Raw genomic sequence first — 19,815 nt, forward strand, 5'->3', positions numbered from 1 at the left:
GAAATCACTTTTAGCATATTTCCAGTGTCCAAAACAAAATTAAATATAGTCATCATGCCTGTACACTAGATTTCTAAACTTGTTCATCCTGCAAAACTACAGCTTTGTACCTTTTAACCCAACATCTCCCCATTTCTCCACCATCCCAGCCTCTGATAACCATCATTCTACTCTCTGCTTCTACAACTTTGATTTTTGTTTGTTTGTTTGTTTTTGGTTCTACATACCATATATGGTATCATACATACACATACAAACACACACAGTTGAACCTTGAACAATGCAGGGTTTGGGGTACTAACCTTTCATATAGTCGAAAATGCATGTACAACTTTTGACTCCCCCAAAACTTAATACTAATAATCTACTAGCAACTTGGAAGCCTTAATAATAACATAAAAAGTCGGTAAATGTATTCTGTACATGCTTTATATGTATATATATATGTGTGTGTGTGTGTGTGTGCGTATTCTTATAAAAGGCTAGAAAAAAGAAAATGTTGAAACCATAAGGAAAATACATTTATTTATAGAACTGTTCTGTATTTATTGAAAATAATTTGTGTATAAGTGGACCTACCCAATTCAAGCCCATTTTGTTCAAGAGTCAACTGTGTATATCTTCTTTATTCATTTATCAATTGGCGAACACTTATGCTTTTTTCACATCTTGTCTATTGTGAATAATGCTGCAGTGAACATGGGAGTACAGATATCTCATCAAGAACTTGTTTTCAATTTCTTTGGATATATACCCAGAAATTAGATTGCTGGAACATATGATAGTTCTATTTTTATTTTTTCGAGGAGCCTTCATACTGTTTTCCATAGTGGCTCTACCAATTAACATTTCACTAAAAGTGCACTCCACATCCTTACCAATATTTGTTATCTCTTGTCTTTTTGGTGATAGCCATTCTAACAGTGTGAAGTAGTATCTCATTTTGTGGTTTTGGTTTTTGCATTTCTGTGATGATTAGTGACATTGACCATCTTTTCATGTACCTGTGGCCATTTGTAAGTCCTAACTGGAAAAATACCTACTTAGTTCCTTTGCCCATTTTTTTTTCCTTTGCCCATTTTTAATCAGATTGTTTGGAGTTTTGCTATTGAGCTGTATGTTCTTTACATATTTTGGACATTAACCCCTTATTGGCTATGTGATTGCCAATATTTTATTTGGTAAGTTGTCATTTCATTTTGTTGATGGTTTCCTTCACTGTACAGATGCCTTTTAATTTGATGTATTCCTACATATTTTTGCATTTATTACCTTTACTTTGGGTGTCAAATCCAAAAAAATCATTGCCAAGACCAAGGTCAAGGAGCTTACTCCTTATGTTTTCTTCTAAGAATTTTATGGTTTGAGATTTTAAATGTAAGTCTTTAATCCATTTTAAGGTTATTTTCGCACATGGCATAAGGTAAGGGTTCCATTTCATTATTTTGCGTGTGGCAGTCCAGTTTTCCCAGCCATTTATTGAGGAGACTATCCTTTCCCTATTGTATATTCTTGGCTCCTTTGCCATAAAGTCTTTTCTTCTTCTTTTTCCTTTTAAGATTTTATTTATTTATTCATGAGAGATACAGAGACCTAGGCAGAGGGGGAAGCAGGCTCCAGAGAGCCCGATGTGGGACTCCATCCCAGGACTCCGGGACTATGCTCTGAGCCGAAGGCCGGTGCTCAACCACTGAGCCACCCAGGCGTCCCTCCTTTGTCATAAAGTAATTGACTATATACGCATTGGTTTATTTCTGGGCTCTCTTTTCTTTCCATTGATCTATGGGTCTGTTTTTATGCCAATATTATACTGTTTTGATTACTATACTTTGTAATATAGTTTGAAATCAGGAAGTATGATACCTCCAGCTTGGTTCTTCTTTCTCAAGATTCCTTTGGCTATTTGGGATCTCCTGTAGTTCCATACAAATTTTAGGATTTTTTTTTCTATTTCTGTGACAAATGACATTGGAATTTTGATTTTGCATTGAATCAGTAGATTGCTTTCAGTGGTATGGACATTTTAACAATAATAATTCTTCTAATCCATGAGCATGGGATATCTTTCCATGAATCTTCTTCAGTATCTTTCATCAATATCTTAGAATTTTCATTGTTCAGCCCTTTTACCTCTTGGTTAAATTTTGAAATATAATAATATTATAAATTTTTTAAGATTATAATAATCTTAAAAAAATTAAGGTTTTATTTATTTATGAGAGGCAGAGAGAGAGAGAGAGAAGCAAAGACACAGGCAGAGGGAGAAGCAGGCTCCATGCAGCAAGCCTGACGTGGGACTCGATCCCAGGTCTCCAGGATCATGCCCTGGGCTGAAGGCAGCGCTAAACCGCTGAGCCACCCTGGCTGCCCAGTTAAGTTTATTCCTAAAAGTATTTTATTCTTTTTCAATTATAAATGGTACTTTTTTCTTAATTTCTTTTTCTGATACCTTGTTGATAATAGATAGAAATGCCTAGAAACTAGATAGTAGATAGATATCTAGATAGTAGATAGAAAACTGATTTTTGAATATTGATTTTGTATCTTGTAACTTTAATGAATTCCTTTATTATAATAGTGTTTTGGTGATATTTAGGGTTTTCTATATATAATATGTTGTTGCCTCTACATATAATATCATGTCATCTGCAAATAGAGACAAATTCACTTCTTTTTACTTTGGATGCTTTTATCTTTTGTTGTTGTTGCTTTACCTTGTAATTGTTCTGACTTGGACTTCTAATACTATGTTGAATAAAAGTCATAAGAGTAGACATCTTTGTCTTATTTTTGATCTTAGAGGAAAAGCTTTCAGTTTTTCAAGAAACCACTCATTTTTTCCTTTTATGTCTTTTTTTTTTCTTTTTTTTTTCTTTTTTTTTTTCTTTTTTTTTTTCTTTTTTTTTTAAGAAACCACTCATTTTTAATGACAAAATACTAGGACAAAATTCAATAAAACAATGGTACCCAGCATCCTCTCATTTGCTGTTGAAAACTGTCTTAAGTGTCACCTTCCTTGCCCTGTCCGCTTTCCAAGAGCTCAACATCTTCCTGTGTCCCTTGCTTGCTCAGAACTTCTAGCCAAGGCTCACTCAGGCCCTTCTCGCTCTCATCTACTTATCCTCAGACCCAGGCTTCTGTCCACCATAGCTTCTGCTAGTTGTCCAGATTCTTCTCAATCTGAAGGCTAAAATTGAGCCTAAAGCATAAGGCTTTTAGCAGTTTCAGCATCTTTCCCCACCTCTCCATCCTGACTCCACTGATAATCATACCTAAAATATGATGCCTGATGCTAACCACTGGGCTTTTACAATATGTCCCATGTTGAAGCCTCCATCTGATACATTTTGATATTAGGGCCCAGCTCCTAATCTCTGGAAGTTTCAGACAATACATTTACTCCTTCAGGTAATAGGACTTGCTCATTTTTTTCCAAGTTCTCTCTTGTCAAATACCTAGCATGCTCATTCTGTTACAGAAATAGGCTCAACCATGCCATGACCACAGTTCTCAGGGTCCAGCTGATGCCTGGTTTCTGATATCTGTGGATGCCTTTTTAGATCTTTAGAGCTTTCTCAGCATTATCCAAGCAAATCTACCATTACTGTGTCCATTTAACATAGGGTTTTTGTGACCACCTATTTTCAAAGTGCTGTAATCAGCCCCTATCACAGGGAATTTCTTTGTTCCTACCACTCCCCTGTAAGTGTGAGTCCTTGGTCTGTGCTTCGTCTTATTAGACATTAAGTGGGCAAAATCTGTGTAGTCTAAGAAATGACAACTTCACAGTTTTACCTCACTGACTTCCCATTCAAGTCCCATTGGTGACTGAGAACATCTTGGCTCAGTGCCCCCCTTCACACTGATTTATTACCCTAGGAATGCAGTTATAGTGGCAGTCCCATTGAGGAGGATTAGATGAGGATTTGAGGATTTTCACCACTTCTTGAATCATTCCACACAAAGCTCATTTCACCAACAAGTAAAATAGTTTCTTTCTCCCTAATTTATGTCAGGTTAAGAAGGAAGGGAACTCAAAGACCCTTTCAGAGGAAAATTAAGAAATGAACAAGGTGGAGTAGAAAGCTTTTTAATGGGTGCCAGAAGCAACCCTTCTGTTTGGGCCTCAAAAATTGTCATTATCCCTGGGTTTAAAATCTGGTAGATATTCACCATGAGCCAACTTGAGAGTTGTGAGGCTCAGTGAAATGCTTTTGTCTTATCAAAAACAAACAAAAAACCAACAACAAAAACCCTGCATGTACATTTTCTTGTAAGTTGCATTTACACTTTTAATCATTACAGAAACAAAAGAAATAATTTAGAATTGAATCAAGCTGAGGTTATATATTTCCAAAATAAAGGTACCTGGATGTCTCAGTTGGTTAAACATTCAGCTCAGGTCCTGATCTCAGGGTCATGATCTCAGGGTCGTGAGATTGAGCCCCACATGGGGCTCCTTGCTCAGCTTAAAGCCTATTTAAGATTCTCTTCCTCTCTCCCTCCCCACGAGCTCGCACACACGCATATGTGTGCATGCACTCTCTCTCTAAAAAAAAAAAAAAGTATTCCCAAAATATAAGAATATTTTTTCTGTTCGTAATGTCATAATTGGTAAATCTCCCTTTTAAATTGACTATGCTAGCCCAGGTGGTCTCAATGTTTGCAGACCCAAAATCTTACTTTTTATTGCAAATATTTGGTAACACTTTTACCATTCTAAAACAAAATTTATAGATAATATAACCCTCCTATAGTATTATATATATAATTTCTAACTGTAATGTAAAAATGAAAGAGAAAGTTACTTATAATAAAATAATATATACTTCAATGTGTAAATACTCAGACATGATCACAAAAGGAGACAAATCAGGCGGTCTGATGCTGTCACCTATATCTAGTATCCACCTGAATACAACAGCTACAAATATTGTTTACAGATGTGTTATGTTACATTTGGATGCTACAGATGGTGTTGACATTAATAATACACTTTTCTTAGTAAAGTTAGTAAAGTTCTGAGGAAAACAGGATAAAATCTTTCCTCAGTATCCATAGCAGCCACATTTCTGGAAAATTCAGAAAATTAAAACCATACCAAAAATTACTATGTGTTTATGAAAACTGAATAAAACCTGACAATTATTATGAGCATACGTTTCACTTCATAAATGTCTGGAAGAACATTCAAATACACAGCAAGACCTGATAATTATTTACTATGCAGAGTTGTGTGCAAGGCGAGATGTCTAGTCTCTGGCCCCTGCCACAAAATGCCAGTAGTATATTCTTATAATTTTGATATCCAAAAATGGCCTGACAGGAGGCCAGTGATGTCCCCACTCCTGCATGAGATTCATTTTCTTAGGAATTAGAGACAATGAACAGACACATTGAAAATTACCAATTATTTTCTAAATATTGATGAATATATTATCTTATATTATGGAATATTGCATCTCTATATTTGGTAATATTTCTTAGAGATCCACAGAAATAAGCCCTTTGTCACAATATGTAATAATGCGGGGAAAATCATAATTGTTGAGCTCAACATATTTAAAATATGGAAGAGATTATAATATAACTTACAAGTTAACAGATATTATGATAGTAAGACACAGATATATAAGGAGAAATTTGATGTAATTTCCATAAATAATTGTTTAGAAATTTTAATATACTATTTATATCCTTCTATACTATCTTTATTATATTTTATTATTTTATTATAAATTTTATGAGTGTAACAAATTTTCTTAAAACTTCTATGGATCTTAAAAATTTTCTTACAAATGCTATGAGTCAAAAGGAAAAGAAAAAACTAAGAACAAATGGGAAAAGAAAACAAATAAGGAAAAAAGAAAATATAACTTTTAAAAAAAGGATAGATAAATTTTAAAACAGGAAAATTTGGAGAACAAGTCTATGTAGCTTGTTACTTCTTTTTCTTCCTCAAAATTAATTTCTATGACTCAGTAATTTTAGTGATCATAAAAACTCACAGGGATATTTCTTATTCATCTAATAAATCTGTGGATCCATAGAGTATAACAAATTATGAAAAAAGTCTTTAAAACCTGAACATTTATTTTGCTGGGAAAAAATTTTTACCTTAATTCATTCTATTCTTCTATTTCTATCATAAATTGCTCTAGGTTTTTTGAAGCATTAGATATGAAACTGGATTACTTTCTTAGAGAGTTTTGAAATTATGAAACTTTGAGGGAAATAGTAAAATATAGGCATGAAGGGAAAAAAACTCACAAGCCTATGTATCAATTTAGTGGCCTAATCTCATAGTCTAATCTCAGTAATTTTTACATATATTTCTCAAAACTTTTTTTTAAGAATATTGTTTTCATTTATTTAAAGACTCATAACTTTAAGGAAATTCTAAAAAGTGTAACTTTCTCTTTCCAAGGTAAATCTAAATTAACTGTGGCCGAGGACATCTAGAGATTTCTGAAAAAGCCAGAAGGGAAAAATGCAATCACTTCCCTAGGAATTCAATGCTTAGGAGCATATTGGTCAGGAATATTCTTTAACCTATAGTTTCACCCTCATTCATATATGTTTAGTAGGCTTTTAGATGATTTTTGTAGTTATTGAGGATGTTGATCCCATGCCATTAAACTTGACTTTTCAAAGGTCAAATCTAGATAACCTTGTTATAGCAGAAGGTCACAAGGACTTCTTTTTCTCTTGATTTCTAGATAAGTGACTTCCCACCAAAGTTATGATAATCTAGAAAAGTTTCTTTCTGTTCTCAGCTTTTATCTACTGTTCGTCAGGGTGGGAGTTGAATGGACATCTTATCTGGTTAGCCATGTAGAGTTTGTGTCTTTGGGCTGATTCATTACCAGGATTAACTTACCTAAGGTTAAGTAGAATGAAAAAAGGGCTGTATCTAATCTAAAGCCTAAAGAAGACCATGTTTCAAACTGATGAAACTAAAAAAATAAGCTGCTGAAGCTCAGAGACCTTTAGACCCATGGTGCCTGGATGGGCCAAGTAGACCTTTTATATTGGAAATAATCCAGTGTTGTAACTCTAGGTGGACTGAACATCACTAGACTCTCTTCAGGCCTCATTTAGAGATGGTAGGGATTAAATAAAGACTGGAATGAATGCTCTGGCATTTTATTGTCTTCTTGTTTGGCCATATTAAGGCATGGTTTTTAATCAAGTAAGGAAATACACCTTCCTACTTCTCTGTGCCCATTTTTACTCCCAAAATAAAGTAATTCTGAATACTGTAGTTTATAACTAACGGCACAAGAGGCAATTCCATAGGTCACTTATCTTCTGCTTACAATGGCTTCCTCCAAGAACAAAGAGCAACAAATCAAAGCAACTAATTGCTGTTACACTCAAGAAGATTTCATTATAAAATGCAACAGTATTGTTACAGTCACTTGAATTTGCCACTGTGTACAAGTAATAGATCCTAAAAAACTGATAGGGAAGGAAGCAAACAAGGATGACTCCTATAAAAAATAGGTTTTTAAGCTGGGCCCAGAACTCCTGGTGGGATAGAAAGGAGTGGCGTAGCTTCCGCATCATTGACATAATGATGAAGATCTGGAAGACCAAGAGAATCACCGCAATGGCTATGACAGTAGTGACTATCATATAGTTGATGACTTGCACATATGCTCGATCAAGTTCTTTGTGGAATTTAAAACAATGTTGCTCATCATACACCTCGTAAGTTCCATACTGAGAAACAACCACAGGTACCACAATGACAATCACCAGCAGCCACATGCCAGTACTGGCAGCCACAGCATGCAGTTTTCTGTAGAATTCCACTTTGTCTTTGTACTTGAAGAAGATGAGGTACCTAATGACCAGGATCACCATGTAGAATAGGAATGTAAGGTACATGTGGATGTGTAGCATGGCACTCACAAATTTGCAGAAGGGCAACCCAAACATCCAGGTGTGCTTGATGAGATACGTCAAGCGAAAAGGCACTGTCAGCAGAAAAACACTGTGGACCACTACCAGGTTAACAACCACTGTGGTAGTTACAGATCGGGTGTTCATTTTCACCAGCAGGAACAAAATGGAGATGATGCCCACCAGCCCACCAATGAGTACTATGAAGTAGAGCGTGGTTAAATGGGGTGTCAGTATAGGACTGCAGGAAGAAGTGTTGTGGCCAGCCATACTTCAGAAGTCACCTGAAAGAGACGAAATTCCAATAAAACTGAAAAACTTTCAGAACCTTGTTCTTATCTCCTTCTTAGCACTAGCAATGTGATTTTGTCATTTGTTTATATGATATAAATTTTAAGTACCTTAAGAATAAAGACTACGTCATATGCCTATCTGTATACTCGAGACTGAGAACATAGTAAGTCATTGGTTCTTAAGCTTTCATAAGTTAGAGGCCTCATTGAGAGGCTCCCAGAGATGTGTGTGTATGTGCGTGCGTGTGGGTCCTCGAAGTGAGCCCCAAGTAGGGCTTGCTGCTCAGCAGGGAGTCTGCTCCTGCTTCTCCCTCTACCTCCCCCCTCATGCTCTCTCTTTCATGTTCACTCTCTCTCAAGTAAATATAAAATCTTTTTTTTAAGTGTGCATGAAACTGGATTGCTGACCATCTATAGCTGATACATAGATAATAGTACTGCAGCAGCCAGTGGGGGAAAAATTATAACATGAAAGGAAAGTTAAGTGAGTGTGTTAAGTACACAAAATATTTTTCTTTGAAGTATGATTTTAATTCTCTAAGTCCTTTCAATTCATCAGCAAATGATTCAAGAATATACATAATTCATTTAGGATACTGGTTAGTTTGGCCAAGAAAAATCAATTAAGTCAAAGAGCAACAATCAATAGGAGTGTATGTAAATTTCTTTATGTCACAGCTATGTTATCTTTTAGCAGTGAGACTTTGGCTAAGTTCTCATGGGTTCCTCTAAAAATGCAGCATATCTACCAATTCTCCCATTCCAATACTCTCAAATGAGTAAAAGAACCACTACCATTTTTTTCTCTGGGGAAATCCTTTTCCCAAATAGTGTTGGTCCCTTTTAACTCATTATCCACATTCTAATTTATTCTCTTTTTTTTTTTTTTGTATTTTTTTTTATTGGAGCTCGATTTGCCAACATATAGTATAACACCCAGTGCTCATCCCATCAGGTGCTCCTCTCAGTGCCTGTCACCCAGTCACCCCATCCCCCCACCCATAATTTATTCTTTATTAAATGAAAGATTTAAGAATCTTTTAATTACACTAATCAAGTACTTACATTTTCTTATTTAAATTCCTTCAGTGGCTTCCCATTTCCTTTAAGATTAAAAACATCCTTCTATGTCTAGAATGTTCTGGGTCATGGCAAAATCTGATTCCTTGAGACCAGATTTAAGAAATAATCTAGAGGTCGGGTGCCTGGATGGCTCAGTCAGTTGAATGTCTGACCTTGGCTCAGGCTGTGATCTCAGGGTCCTGGGGTTGAGCCCCACTTCTAGCCCCAAGTGGAACCCTGAGTCAGGCTCCATGTCCAGTGGGGATTCTACTTGTCCTTCTGTCCTTCCCCTCCACTCATGCTCTCTCTTTCTCAAATAAATACAATCTTAAGGGGAAAAAAAAAAGGATCTAGAGGTGAAAATGATAGAATTTAATGAACTGCATATGGGAGAATGAAGGGAAAGTATCTCAGTCACTCCTAGATTTCTAACTTGAACAAATGGTTAAAGATGTTTACTGACAGGACACCTGGGTGGCTCAGTAGTTGACCATTTGCCTTTGGTGCAGGTCATGATCACGGGTCCTGGGATCAAGTTCTGCATTGGGCTCCCCGCAGGGAGCCTGCTTCTCCCTCTGCCTATGTCTCTGCCTCTCTCTCTCTCTGTGTCTCATGAATAAATATATAAAATCTTAAAAAAAAACAAAAAGATGTTTACTGACAACAGGGAGCCTGAGAATCAGATTTGAGGAAGAGCAGTAGTTGAATTATAGTCTTAGTACCTTTGTAACACATTTGCAGTTAGTCTTATTCACTTCATAAATGTCTTTTCATACAATCAAAATTACCCAGCAATAAAAGTGAACCACTGATGAATCACAAAAGCATTAAACTCACATACATGTAAATCATATATTCTCAAAAATTTGTTCCTGAGGTGTGAAAAAACTTTACTTTTTATGCATAAAACACATACATAAGTACATAAATAACACAGAGTATATCTTGGCATTAAAATTTCATAAGGAGGGGATCCCTGGGTGGCTCTGTGGTTTAGCGCCGCCTGCAGCCCCGGGTGTGATCCTGGGGGCCCAAGATCGAGTCCCACGTCCGGCTCCCTGCATAGAGCCTGCTTCTCCCTCTGCCTATGTCTCTGCGTCTCTCTCTCTCTCTCTCTCTCTATCATGAATAAATAAAATATTTTTTAAAATAATAAAATAAAATTTTATAAGGAGAGAAGAGACAATTAGGGAATAAATGGCTAAAAAGGCTCTTTACAAGGGTAATAGTTTTAAAAGTTAAGAAAAGGGGGGGGAGTTAAGAAACGCTGTATGAAATAATAGATGCCAGCCACAAAAGGCTACATATCATATAATTTCTTTTTCTAGAAAATTGAAATTAATGAGACAGAAGATCAGTGTAGCCCAGGGCCTATGTTTCAGGGGTATGAGAGAATTTATGGAGGGATGGGATGTTTTATGTCATGTTGGTTACAATTGTAGTTTTTTGTCAAAGCTTATCAAATTGCACACTTAAAATTGGTGAATTTTCTTGCATATGACTCATATCTCAATAAAACTAATTTAAAAAAACAGTAATAATAACCTGACCCCAAAGAAGCTCTGCTTCTGTGAGCATGGAATAGAATTTCCATGTAACCCACTTAAAAGATTGCTTCATGTTATACCTCTTCTGTGTGATGGGTAATCTCTGTATTTGTCCTTTATTTTTTCCTTTGAAAAGTAGTTCTGTCAAGCAAATATGTAATTTATATTGTTTTTGTATCTGAATCAGGGGTGAATGTGCCACCATAAGTTCTATCATTTTCTTCAGCTATTGAACTAGAATCAGGACTGACTTTTGAAAGAAGAAAGTATAATCAGTCACATATCATCTCTCTCAAATCCTCTTTCATTCTTATAAACTGCCATGATCTCTCTGTAACAACCAACCCTGGTTCCCAGACATTCCAAGATATTTTGTAAAGTGTTACAGAATATAGACAGACACCTTCTGCTTAAACTAGCTAACATGGGTTTTGTTGTCAGTAGGTAACAACCCTGACATACCTTGTTATTTCCTATTTCTCCTTCAAGAATCAACTGAGGCATCATTTCCTCCAGGAAGCCTTTCATAATCTCCACTCTCAATTCAGGTTGTAAACCATTCCTCCCTTGACCCATGGAATGCACCATGCTTACTTCAATTATGGCATTTATCCCATAGACCATAATTCTCAGTTACCCTTCTGTCTTCCAAAAAAGATTAACAAGAATCCTGTCTTCCCTTTATCCACAGAAACTAATGAACTTTTTAAATTATTGTAAATATTGTTATTGAAAGCTAAATACCTATAGTAAAGTGCTCAGCTGTAAGGATATATAGCTCAATGAATTTTAACAGAGTAAACGTAGCCTCACCAAAGGTAATCTCTATCCTGACAACTAACACCATGGAGTAGGTTTGCCAACCTTGAAGTTTATTTGAGTTTAATATCCTTGAGCTTCATTCACTCAACATTATGCTTTCAGATTCATTCATGTGTTTGATTTTAATTAGTTCATTTTTATTGTGGTTTATTATACTGTATGAACAAGCATATCACAATTTATCCATTCTATTGTTTTTTTTTTAAATTTTTATTTATTCATGAGAGACATAGAAAGGCAGAGAAGCAGGCTCCTCGTGCAGAGCCCGATACAGACCTTGATTCCTGGACCCGGGACCACGCCCTGAGCTGAAGGCAGACACTCAACCGTTGAACCACCCAGGTGTCCCTTATTCATTCTATTGTTGATGGATAATAATATTATTTCCAGTTATAAGGCCATTATAAATAATGCCATTCTGAGCATTCTTATAAATATCTTTTGTAAAAATAAGTATCCATTCTTTGGGAATTTACCTAAGTATGGATTTGATCGATCATAGGGTACATATATTTCCCTGGTTTCAAAGTCTGTATACCTGGAAATGATACAGATATCTTTCTTTATTCAGTTGATTATTTATTATAATATAAACTGTTTGCCAAAGAGTACAGCTGATCTCTTTAAGACCTGAAAGAGGGATCCCTCGATGGCCCAGCAGTTTGGTGCCTGCCTTGGCCCAGGGCATGATCCTGGGGACCTGGGATCGAGTCCCGCGACGGGCTCCCTGCGTGGAGCCTGCCTCTCTCTCTCTGCCTCTCTCTCTGTGTCTCTGCCTCTCTCTCTCTCTCTCTCTCTATCTCTCTCTCTGACTCTCTGTGTGTGTGTGTCTCATGAATAAATGAATAAAATCTTAAAAAAAAAAAAAAGACCTGAAAGAAAGTAAGGGGTGTAGTTTCTCTTCCATGAAGATGATCCATTAGTAATACAAGGAACCAGAAAATGTCTTTAAACAACATTTACATTTATTTGCTGATCCTGTTTAGATATCTTATCCATATATCTTCATTGTTTTACCTTTTCCTGAAATATTCTATCCTATTCAATCCCCTTTTTGTATCCTTGAGATCTAAACTTTATTTTTTTTTTAGAAAGAGAAAGAATACACACATCTTTGTGCATGAGGAGAGAGAGCAGAGGGGCAAAGAGAGAGAGAGAGAATCTTAAGTAGGCTCTACACTCAGCATGGAACCAATGTGGGACTCAGTCTCACGACCCTGAGATCATGACCTGAGCCAAAATCAAGAGTCAGACACTTAACCAACTGAGCCAACCAGGCACCCTGATTATTTTTTAATAATCGTCACAAGTTGTTAATTGAATGGGTGAAATAATGATGAAAAAATGTCTTAACTTTATTAAACATATTCTTGACCGGACCCCATTTGGATCTAGTCTAGTAACTGATGTCAAGACCCCAGAAATAAACTATCTATAGTTTATCCAGAGCACTCTTCTAAGGGAGCAGGACTGTCTCCCTGTTTCTACACAAACTACCTTGCCGGGATCTCTTCCTTATCTATGATTGACTCCTGAAGCTTAACAAGAAGCATGGCCTCAAATTCAGTTTCCCTCTGCCTTCTTTCATTCTCCTACTTAAAATCCTTCTTTGGTTCCTTTTAGTGAAAAGAATGAAGTTTGGCACCTACCATGTCATATGAGCCTTTTACAATCTGACCCCAACTTATATTTCAAGGTATATCTCCTGTTATGACCACCCCCCGCCCTGACATTTCCTCACCCTCATTCTATGCCCTGGAGTTACTATTTTCATGCCATTCCTACAATGTTATCTTTAAAACCTCCAGGTTTTTCTTAAAGTGTAAAGTTATGATATTCACTGTGAGACTATAGATGCCTTTGATCAAGTAGAGGAAATTCCCTTTTATTTCTAGTTTATTGATTTTTTTTCATGAAAGGGTGTTGAATATTGTCAAATGCTTTTTCTGTGTCTGTTAAGATTGTCATGTGGTTCTTGTCCTTTTCCCTCGCCATTCTTCAGATTATATAATCTCTATTGCTCTATCTCAGGCATATGCACAGTTTCTCTGGCCTCCTTCCCCAGGGACAGAACAGTTTTAGCCAGTTCTCTTTGACTGAGCCCTCTAAGCTTCAGTCTGCTTATCACATCTACCAGTTAGTTTCCACTGATTGATAGCTGATTTCTCTATTGCTTTTGATAACACCGTAGATCTCTCCGTAGATCCTCTGTAGACCCCAAATGTGCAGCTAGACACTGAGACTGGAGTCTAAATGCTGTGATAAATGATTTTGTGTCTCTTCTTAAAAAATTTCCCCTGGCGTCCTATTGTCTCTTGGAGATGTGTAAACTTCTTTGCATGCTATGCTAGATCCTTCCCGTTGGCTTTTGTAGTTCTAGATCTAGCCTCTATGCCACTAAAGCACCAGGATTTCCCTGTCCTGCCTGAATGATTTCTTCATCATCTGTACTGACCTCAGTCTACGTACTGCAGAGCTCCTCAGCTTACCCTGTGGTTTGGCTGGGGGATATTTCCTTGTGTCTCGACAATTCCCTTCCCAATTCTTTGCCTACAAACTTGCTTAGGTCTCAGTGGTCATTGCCCATGGCCCAAAAACTACCTTAATATTAGAAGTGAGATATTGGAAATGGCTTCTGTAGTTGTTTTATAAAGAATCCATGACAGAGCCAACATCAGAGACCAGCCTACAAAATGAGAGTCCTAAAAAATTGTAGAGCCCTACAAAAAGGTGTCCTCCTGAGTGCGTAGACCTTAGGTCCCAGACCCCTTCTTGTTTAAATAGAAAAGCAACTACAATCAACATGGGATTTTTCATTTAATTTAATAAACAAATCAGGTCATTGTATTTTGTATAGTATATAGTGAAGATTCTGAGATGAACAAAACACATCCTTGCATTTAAATCTCTTTCTCTCTGATCTCTTTCTGCCTCTCTGTCTTATTTGCAACACCTACTGGGCATTAAAAACTGCCACAAGAATTCAGAAAGGGGAGTAATTGATTTAACACATAGTGGAGAGTGAAAGCATCAGCATGTAGTGGCAATAGAGAAATTCTTGGGCACAGATGTGTAACAGATGCTGGATCTTGAAGGATGCTTTGAAGTTCCAGGTGCAGACAGGAAGAGATACAGTACTCCATGTATAGACAAGAGTTGGAGAAAAAGCATGTTCAGAGAATTACCTGTAGTTTGCTGTGCCTGGAACATTAGGTAAATGAATAAAACACAGATGAATTTCTGTAGATGAGGCTTGCCAAATACATAGCATGTTGCCACTCCTAGGACTTCCTATTTTATCCTGAAAATTATGAAAGATGCAAATTTTAAAATATAAAATGCCATTTAATACTTCAATTCTAAAAGCTTGTTTTTGGTTTTATTGGAGAAAAGATTAGAGGAAGGCAAGACAAAAAGAGCGATACCATTAGCAGGCTATTATGCCGATCAAGTTTAAATATCATAAGGATTGGTGCAAATGGTACCGCTTAGGGGAATTGCCCCAAACTAAACAAAATTGAAGATTGAGGTTGGAGAAGATTTTGTGTGTTTCAAGTATGTCCATTGGCAATGATGACATCTTCATATCAAATCAATTATAAAAGAATAGGAATAATCACTGAATATTTTAAGAGTACAAATGACACATTAAAAAGACATCAAATCCCTCAGGCAAAAAGAACTACGAGACTAGTTAGTTTTCTAAAAGAGAAAAGAGTAACTTTAAATTTTAATACATACTGTCAAATAGAAGAGAATGATGAGAAATTCAATTATAGTTGTTACTGGATAAAAGATATACTGAACCAGCACTATTAGTGAGCTTGTAAGAATGTTCAGAAGGATTCTCACAGATGGAATACAACAACAAAAGACAGATGGTTTAAAAGAAACTCTAAGAAACACCTAGGGCAAATCTAGAAGTTCCAACAGCATCTGGAAACAGTAGAATGGAATGAAATATTCAAATAGATAACTGAAGAACATTCCTCATACGTAGAAGAAGAAAGAAGAAGAAGAAGAAGAAAAGAAGAAGAAGAAGAAGAAGAAGAAGAAGAAGAAGAAGAAGAAGAAGAAGAAGAAGAAGAAGAAATCTTCATGTTGAAGATTTTACTCAGGATTGAGCCAAATTAATAGAAAAGACATTGGACATATCAAAGATAGAATTTCAAGTCACAAAAGACAAACTACATATCCACTTGGATGTCTAACAAAACGTCTCAAATTTAGTGTATCTAAAGCTGAACTCCTATGCTTTTCCTCCCACCTCCCAAACATACACATATACTGTTCCTCCCAATATCCTCCCAGGCTCATAATAGGAACTCTGTTCTCTAGTTGCTTGAGTGAAAAACCTTAGAATCTTCCTTGATTCCTCTTTTTCTCCCCAAATTCACCTGAACTCCTTAACCAATTCCTATCCCTTCTCCTTCAAAATAATCCACTGGACCAGATTTTTTTTCTGTAAAAGGACATTACTGAGACAATGAGTAAGACAAGAATAAAGTCTGTAGATTAAATAATAGAGTTGCACCGATGTTACTTTCCTGATTTTGATCGTGTGTCATTATATTAAAAATGTTATGTTCCTAGAAAATATACACTGTATACCATAAAAGCACCATGTCTTCAGTATACACTCAAATGGATCAAAGAATCATGATCAAAATATATGTGTGTATGTATATGTGCTTATATGTGATATATATATATATTTATCGCATTGTGAAAAGCAAATGCGATAAATATTACAAATGGGGAATCTAGATGAAGGGTATATTGGAGTCCTTTGCTCCATACTTATACTTTTATAAACACTTCTAAGTTAGAGGCACCTAGCTGGCTCATTTGGTGGAGCATGCAACTCTTGATCTTGGGGGTTGTGAGTTCAAGTCCCATGTTGGGTGTACAGATTACTTAAACTCTTAAAAAATTACTTCTAAGTTAAAAGGTTATGAAAAATCAAATCTGAAACATGTCTACTCTTCACCACTTACATTGCTACCACTGTGTTTCAAGTCATATCATCTTTCCTTTTTTTTTTTTTATATCATCGTTCCCAGGGAATTTTGACCTACCCATGAATTTTCCCTTCTTTGACTCTTGTCTCCTCTACTGTCTATTTTCAACTCAGCAACCAGAGTGCTCTTCAATGTCATTCCTCTTACCACAATTTTATAATGGCTGCTTATTTTACTCAGAGCCAAATCAAAATTTGGAAAGTGGTCTATTAGGTCCTAAAGTACTGAAGCCTGCCTCCCCCCTACTCTTTCTTTGATTGTATATCCTACAACTATCACTTTCATTGGTATATTCTAACTAAACATGGTTTCACTCTTTGTTTTTCCTCCATGACATCCATGACATGTCCCCACCCCAAAGTCTTTCCACATGGTTTCCTCTTCAGGAGTGTTCTTCCCCCAGATGTCTGCACTGTTTGATCTCTCCTTTACTGCTTCTTGTCTCTAGTCAAAGGTCGTCTCAGTAATCCATTTCCTGACTTTCATATTTAAAATGTCAACACTCCACTTCCTGCCAGCACATCTCATCTCCTTTTCCTACTTTATTATTCCCACATAAATCCCACAGCATTTTTCATTAATGTACCATATGCTTTATTTGTCTGTCTTCTTATTCCCTCCACTAGAATTCAGGCTTCTTGAGGACAAGCTACTTTTTGACCTCTAGCATCTGGAACAGTGCTTTGCACATAAGAGCTTCTTAATAAATAGTTGTTAAGTGAATGAAATTAAACATCCTAAAAGTTCTCATAGTGGGGGAAAAAACAGGATAATCTATAACCAGCATTAGAATTTTGACATATATTAAATGCTGGGGAAAAAAATCTGAATGGTTTTGAAAGATGATTTTGAATTTAGAAATCTGCTTTCAACCAAATCTGAATTCAAGTGAGAGAGAAGAGGAATAGCATTTTCTGATACACGAATGCTCAGAAAGTTTAACTCTCTGAGCCCCTTCCTGAGTTATTAATGTATATTACAGCAAAATGGAAAAGGATATGCGAGGTTCCAAAAATACAGTAGTGAACCAAAATATTAGTGATACATGATTAAATCTATGTTACTGAGCATACAAAACTAAAATAATGGTTTTAGTATGGTCGGGGCGGTGAAAATAAAAGGGAAAAGTTGTATGTTAAGATTCTTGTTTTATTGGGTAGGTGATTGAATGTAGTATTTAACTGTAGGGAAACCAAAAAATATGAGTTTAAATTCTTGAGGAAAGTTAAGAATGGTTACTTGGTGAATAGAAGTCGGGATGGCTTATAAATTATGAGAAGGAAAAATGAAATAACAATAAAGCCAATTAAGCAAAAGAAGGGAAGAAAATATAAAATGAACAAGGAAACATGGTAAATAGATAAATTTTAAAAGGAAACAGTAAGTCCAGACACATCTGAAATCATAATATACACTATATTGTTCCTTCCTCTAATTACTAAAAAGAGGAATTGTATGTATCTCTGTGATTATACTAAAACCCACTGGATTGCACACTTTAAAACAGTGAATTTTATGGTATAGGGATCATATCTCAATAAAGCCATTATTTAGAAAGAAAGAAACTGTCTGAACTGAGCCTCTGATAGTGAGGAGGAGAGAGAGAATCATTATTGACAAGGCAAAGAATTAAGACAGTCAATGGTGCTAAGCAAAAGATTGCCCTCCTGTTGGGAACAGAGGTGTAACTCACAGCTCCCTGGTTAGACAGATATCAGCTCCCTGCTCAGTGGCTGCAATGCCAGGAGCTAAGAGCTGTGGGTGACTTGGCCAGGCCCATGAGAAAGGGCATGTCCCTTTGACCTTACACTTCATTCTTTTTTGCTTCCCACTCCATCCCTGGATTCACTTCCTCCTGCTGCACTCTGAACAGATGGCACCGTGGGTGGATTCATTGAATATGAGAGAACAAGTGCCACCCCAGTCATTTTCTTCATAGCGCTTATCACTTCTTTTTTTTTAAGATTTTATTTATTTATTTTATTTATTTATTTACTTTTATTTTAAGATTTTATTTTATTTATTTTATTTTATTGATTTATTTATTTACTCATAAGAGACACATGTAGAAAGGCAGAGACGTAGGCAGAGGAGAAGCAGGCTCCCCAAAGGGAACCTGATGTGGGACTTGATCCCAGGACCCCGGATCATGCCCTGAACCAAAGGCAGATGCTCAACCGCTGAACCACCCAGGCGTCCCAGCGCTTATCACTCCTGTCTCACTTTTCATTTATCGGGTTTCATACCCATCCTTGTCCCAGAAATGAAGGATTCATAAATGATGTGTGATTCGCCATTGTGTCACCAGGGCCAGCGAAATACCTGTGCCAGGGATCAGAAGACAACATCACAAACTCTTCCCATTAGAATGAAACCTAGAGATCATGGTGTCCAGCACACCATTTAAATTGAGGAAGACACTGTAGCCCATACAGGGACCTTCGTTACCTAACAAGTACTATCTAAGCCTCCAGTCTCCTTTTCCACTGCAGAACTGCTTCCCTACCACATGACACCTATAAAAAGACTCTAGAGGCCCAGAGAAATGAAAGGCAGCTTCTGAGCAGCAGAGCCATGCTTTAACCCCACCCCCAAGAATCTCTCTTCAAGGACATCTAGGAGCCAGGATGAATATCCAGCCCCGCTAGAAGATGCAGAACAATGAGAAGAAGCTGCTTCCCTTCCTGTGCGATATCCTCAGAACAGATTATATTTTGTTATGTTTATTGAAAAAAATAGGAGCATTCGCTTTAATCACTCTGGGAAAATCAAGCAGCATTTTATCCAAAATGTTTTGAGAAAAAGACTCTGCAATGAGAGCTCCACATTAAGCATCACCTCAGGGTAGCTAAAAAAAAAAAAAAAAAAAAAAAATCTGTCTGCAAATATCAGAAGCAATGTGGAAAACAACAAAACATAAATGTCAACTCTAAAGAAATCCATTTGACAGAATTATATGCCTAAGTAATATATTTAAAAATCTTCCTACCTCTTTTGTTTGTGTTTGCCGTCTCTCACAGTCCTCATCCTTTGCTATCCTATTTTGAAGTTTGAAAGGAGTCTCCTGGCTCTTCAACAAAAATTGCAAAAGATACTTCTTAGGCATTGTTAAGTAAAGTTAGATCTACAGCCTCACTAATCAAAAGTATCAGTCCCAACCAA

At 36.5% G+C, this 19,815-nt stretch overlaps 2 protein-coding genes across 15 annotated transcripts in view; one reads left to right on the forward strand and one right to left on the reverse strand.

Annotated features, from left to right (window-relative positions):
* The window catches only part of THAP5 (THAP domain containing 5), a 145,440-nt gene that overhangs the window by 22,589 nt on the left and 103,036 nt on the right, over positions 1-19,815 (forward strand). The window lies entirely within an intron of this gene.
* GPR141 (G protein-coupled receptor 141) overlaps positions 5,411-19,815 on the reverse strand; it is a 46,099-nt gene continuing 31,694 nt past the window's right edge. The window contains exons 2-4 of one of the 6 annotated variants that reach the window (XM_072783468.1): positions 19,643-19,723; positions 18,900-18,975; positions 5,411-8,192 (exon numbers count right to left, since the gene is read on the reverse strand). In XM_072783468.1, coding sequence (XP_072639569.1) covers positions 7,273-8,178 — 906 coding nt within the window. In that variant the 5' untranslated portion in view covers positions 8,179-8,192; positions 18,900-18,975; positions 19,643-19,723 and the 3' untranslated portion in view covers positions 5,411-7,272. Of the gene's footprint in view, positions 8,193-14,817; positions 14,934-18,899; positions 19,515-19,642; positions 19,740-19,815 lie in introns of those variants that run through there. The other 5 variants (XM_072783470.1, XM_072783471.1, XM_072783469.1 and 2 more) reach the window with 5 other exon arrangements.

Source organism: Canis lupus, chromosome 18, assembly GCF_048164855.1.
Source record: "Canis lupus baileyi chromosome 18, mCanLup2.hap1, whole genome shotgun sequence".
NCBI lineage: Eukaryota > Metazoa > Chordata > Mammalia > Carnivora > Canidae > Canis > Canis lupus.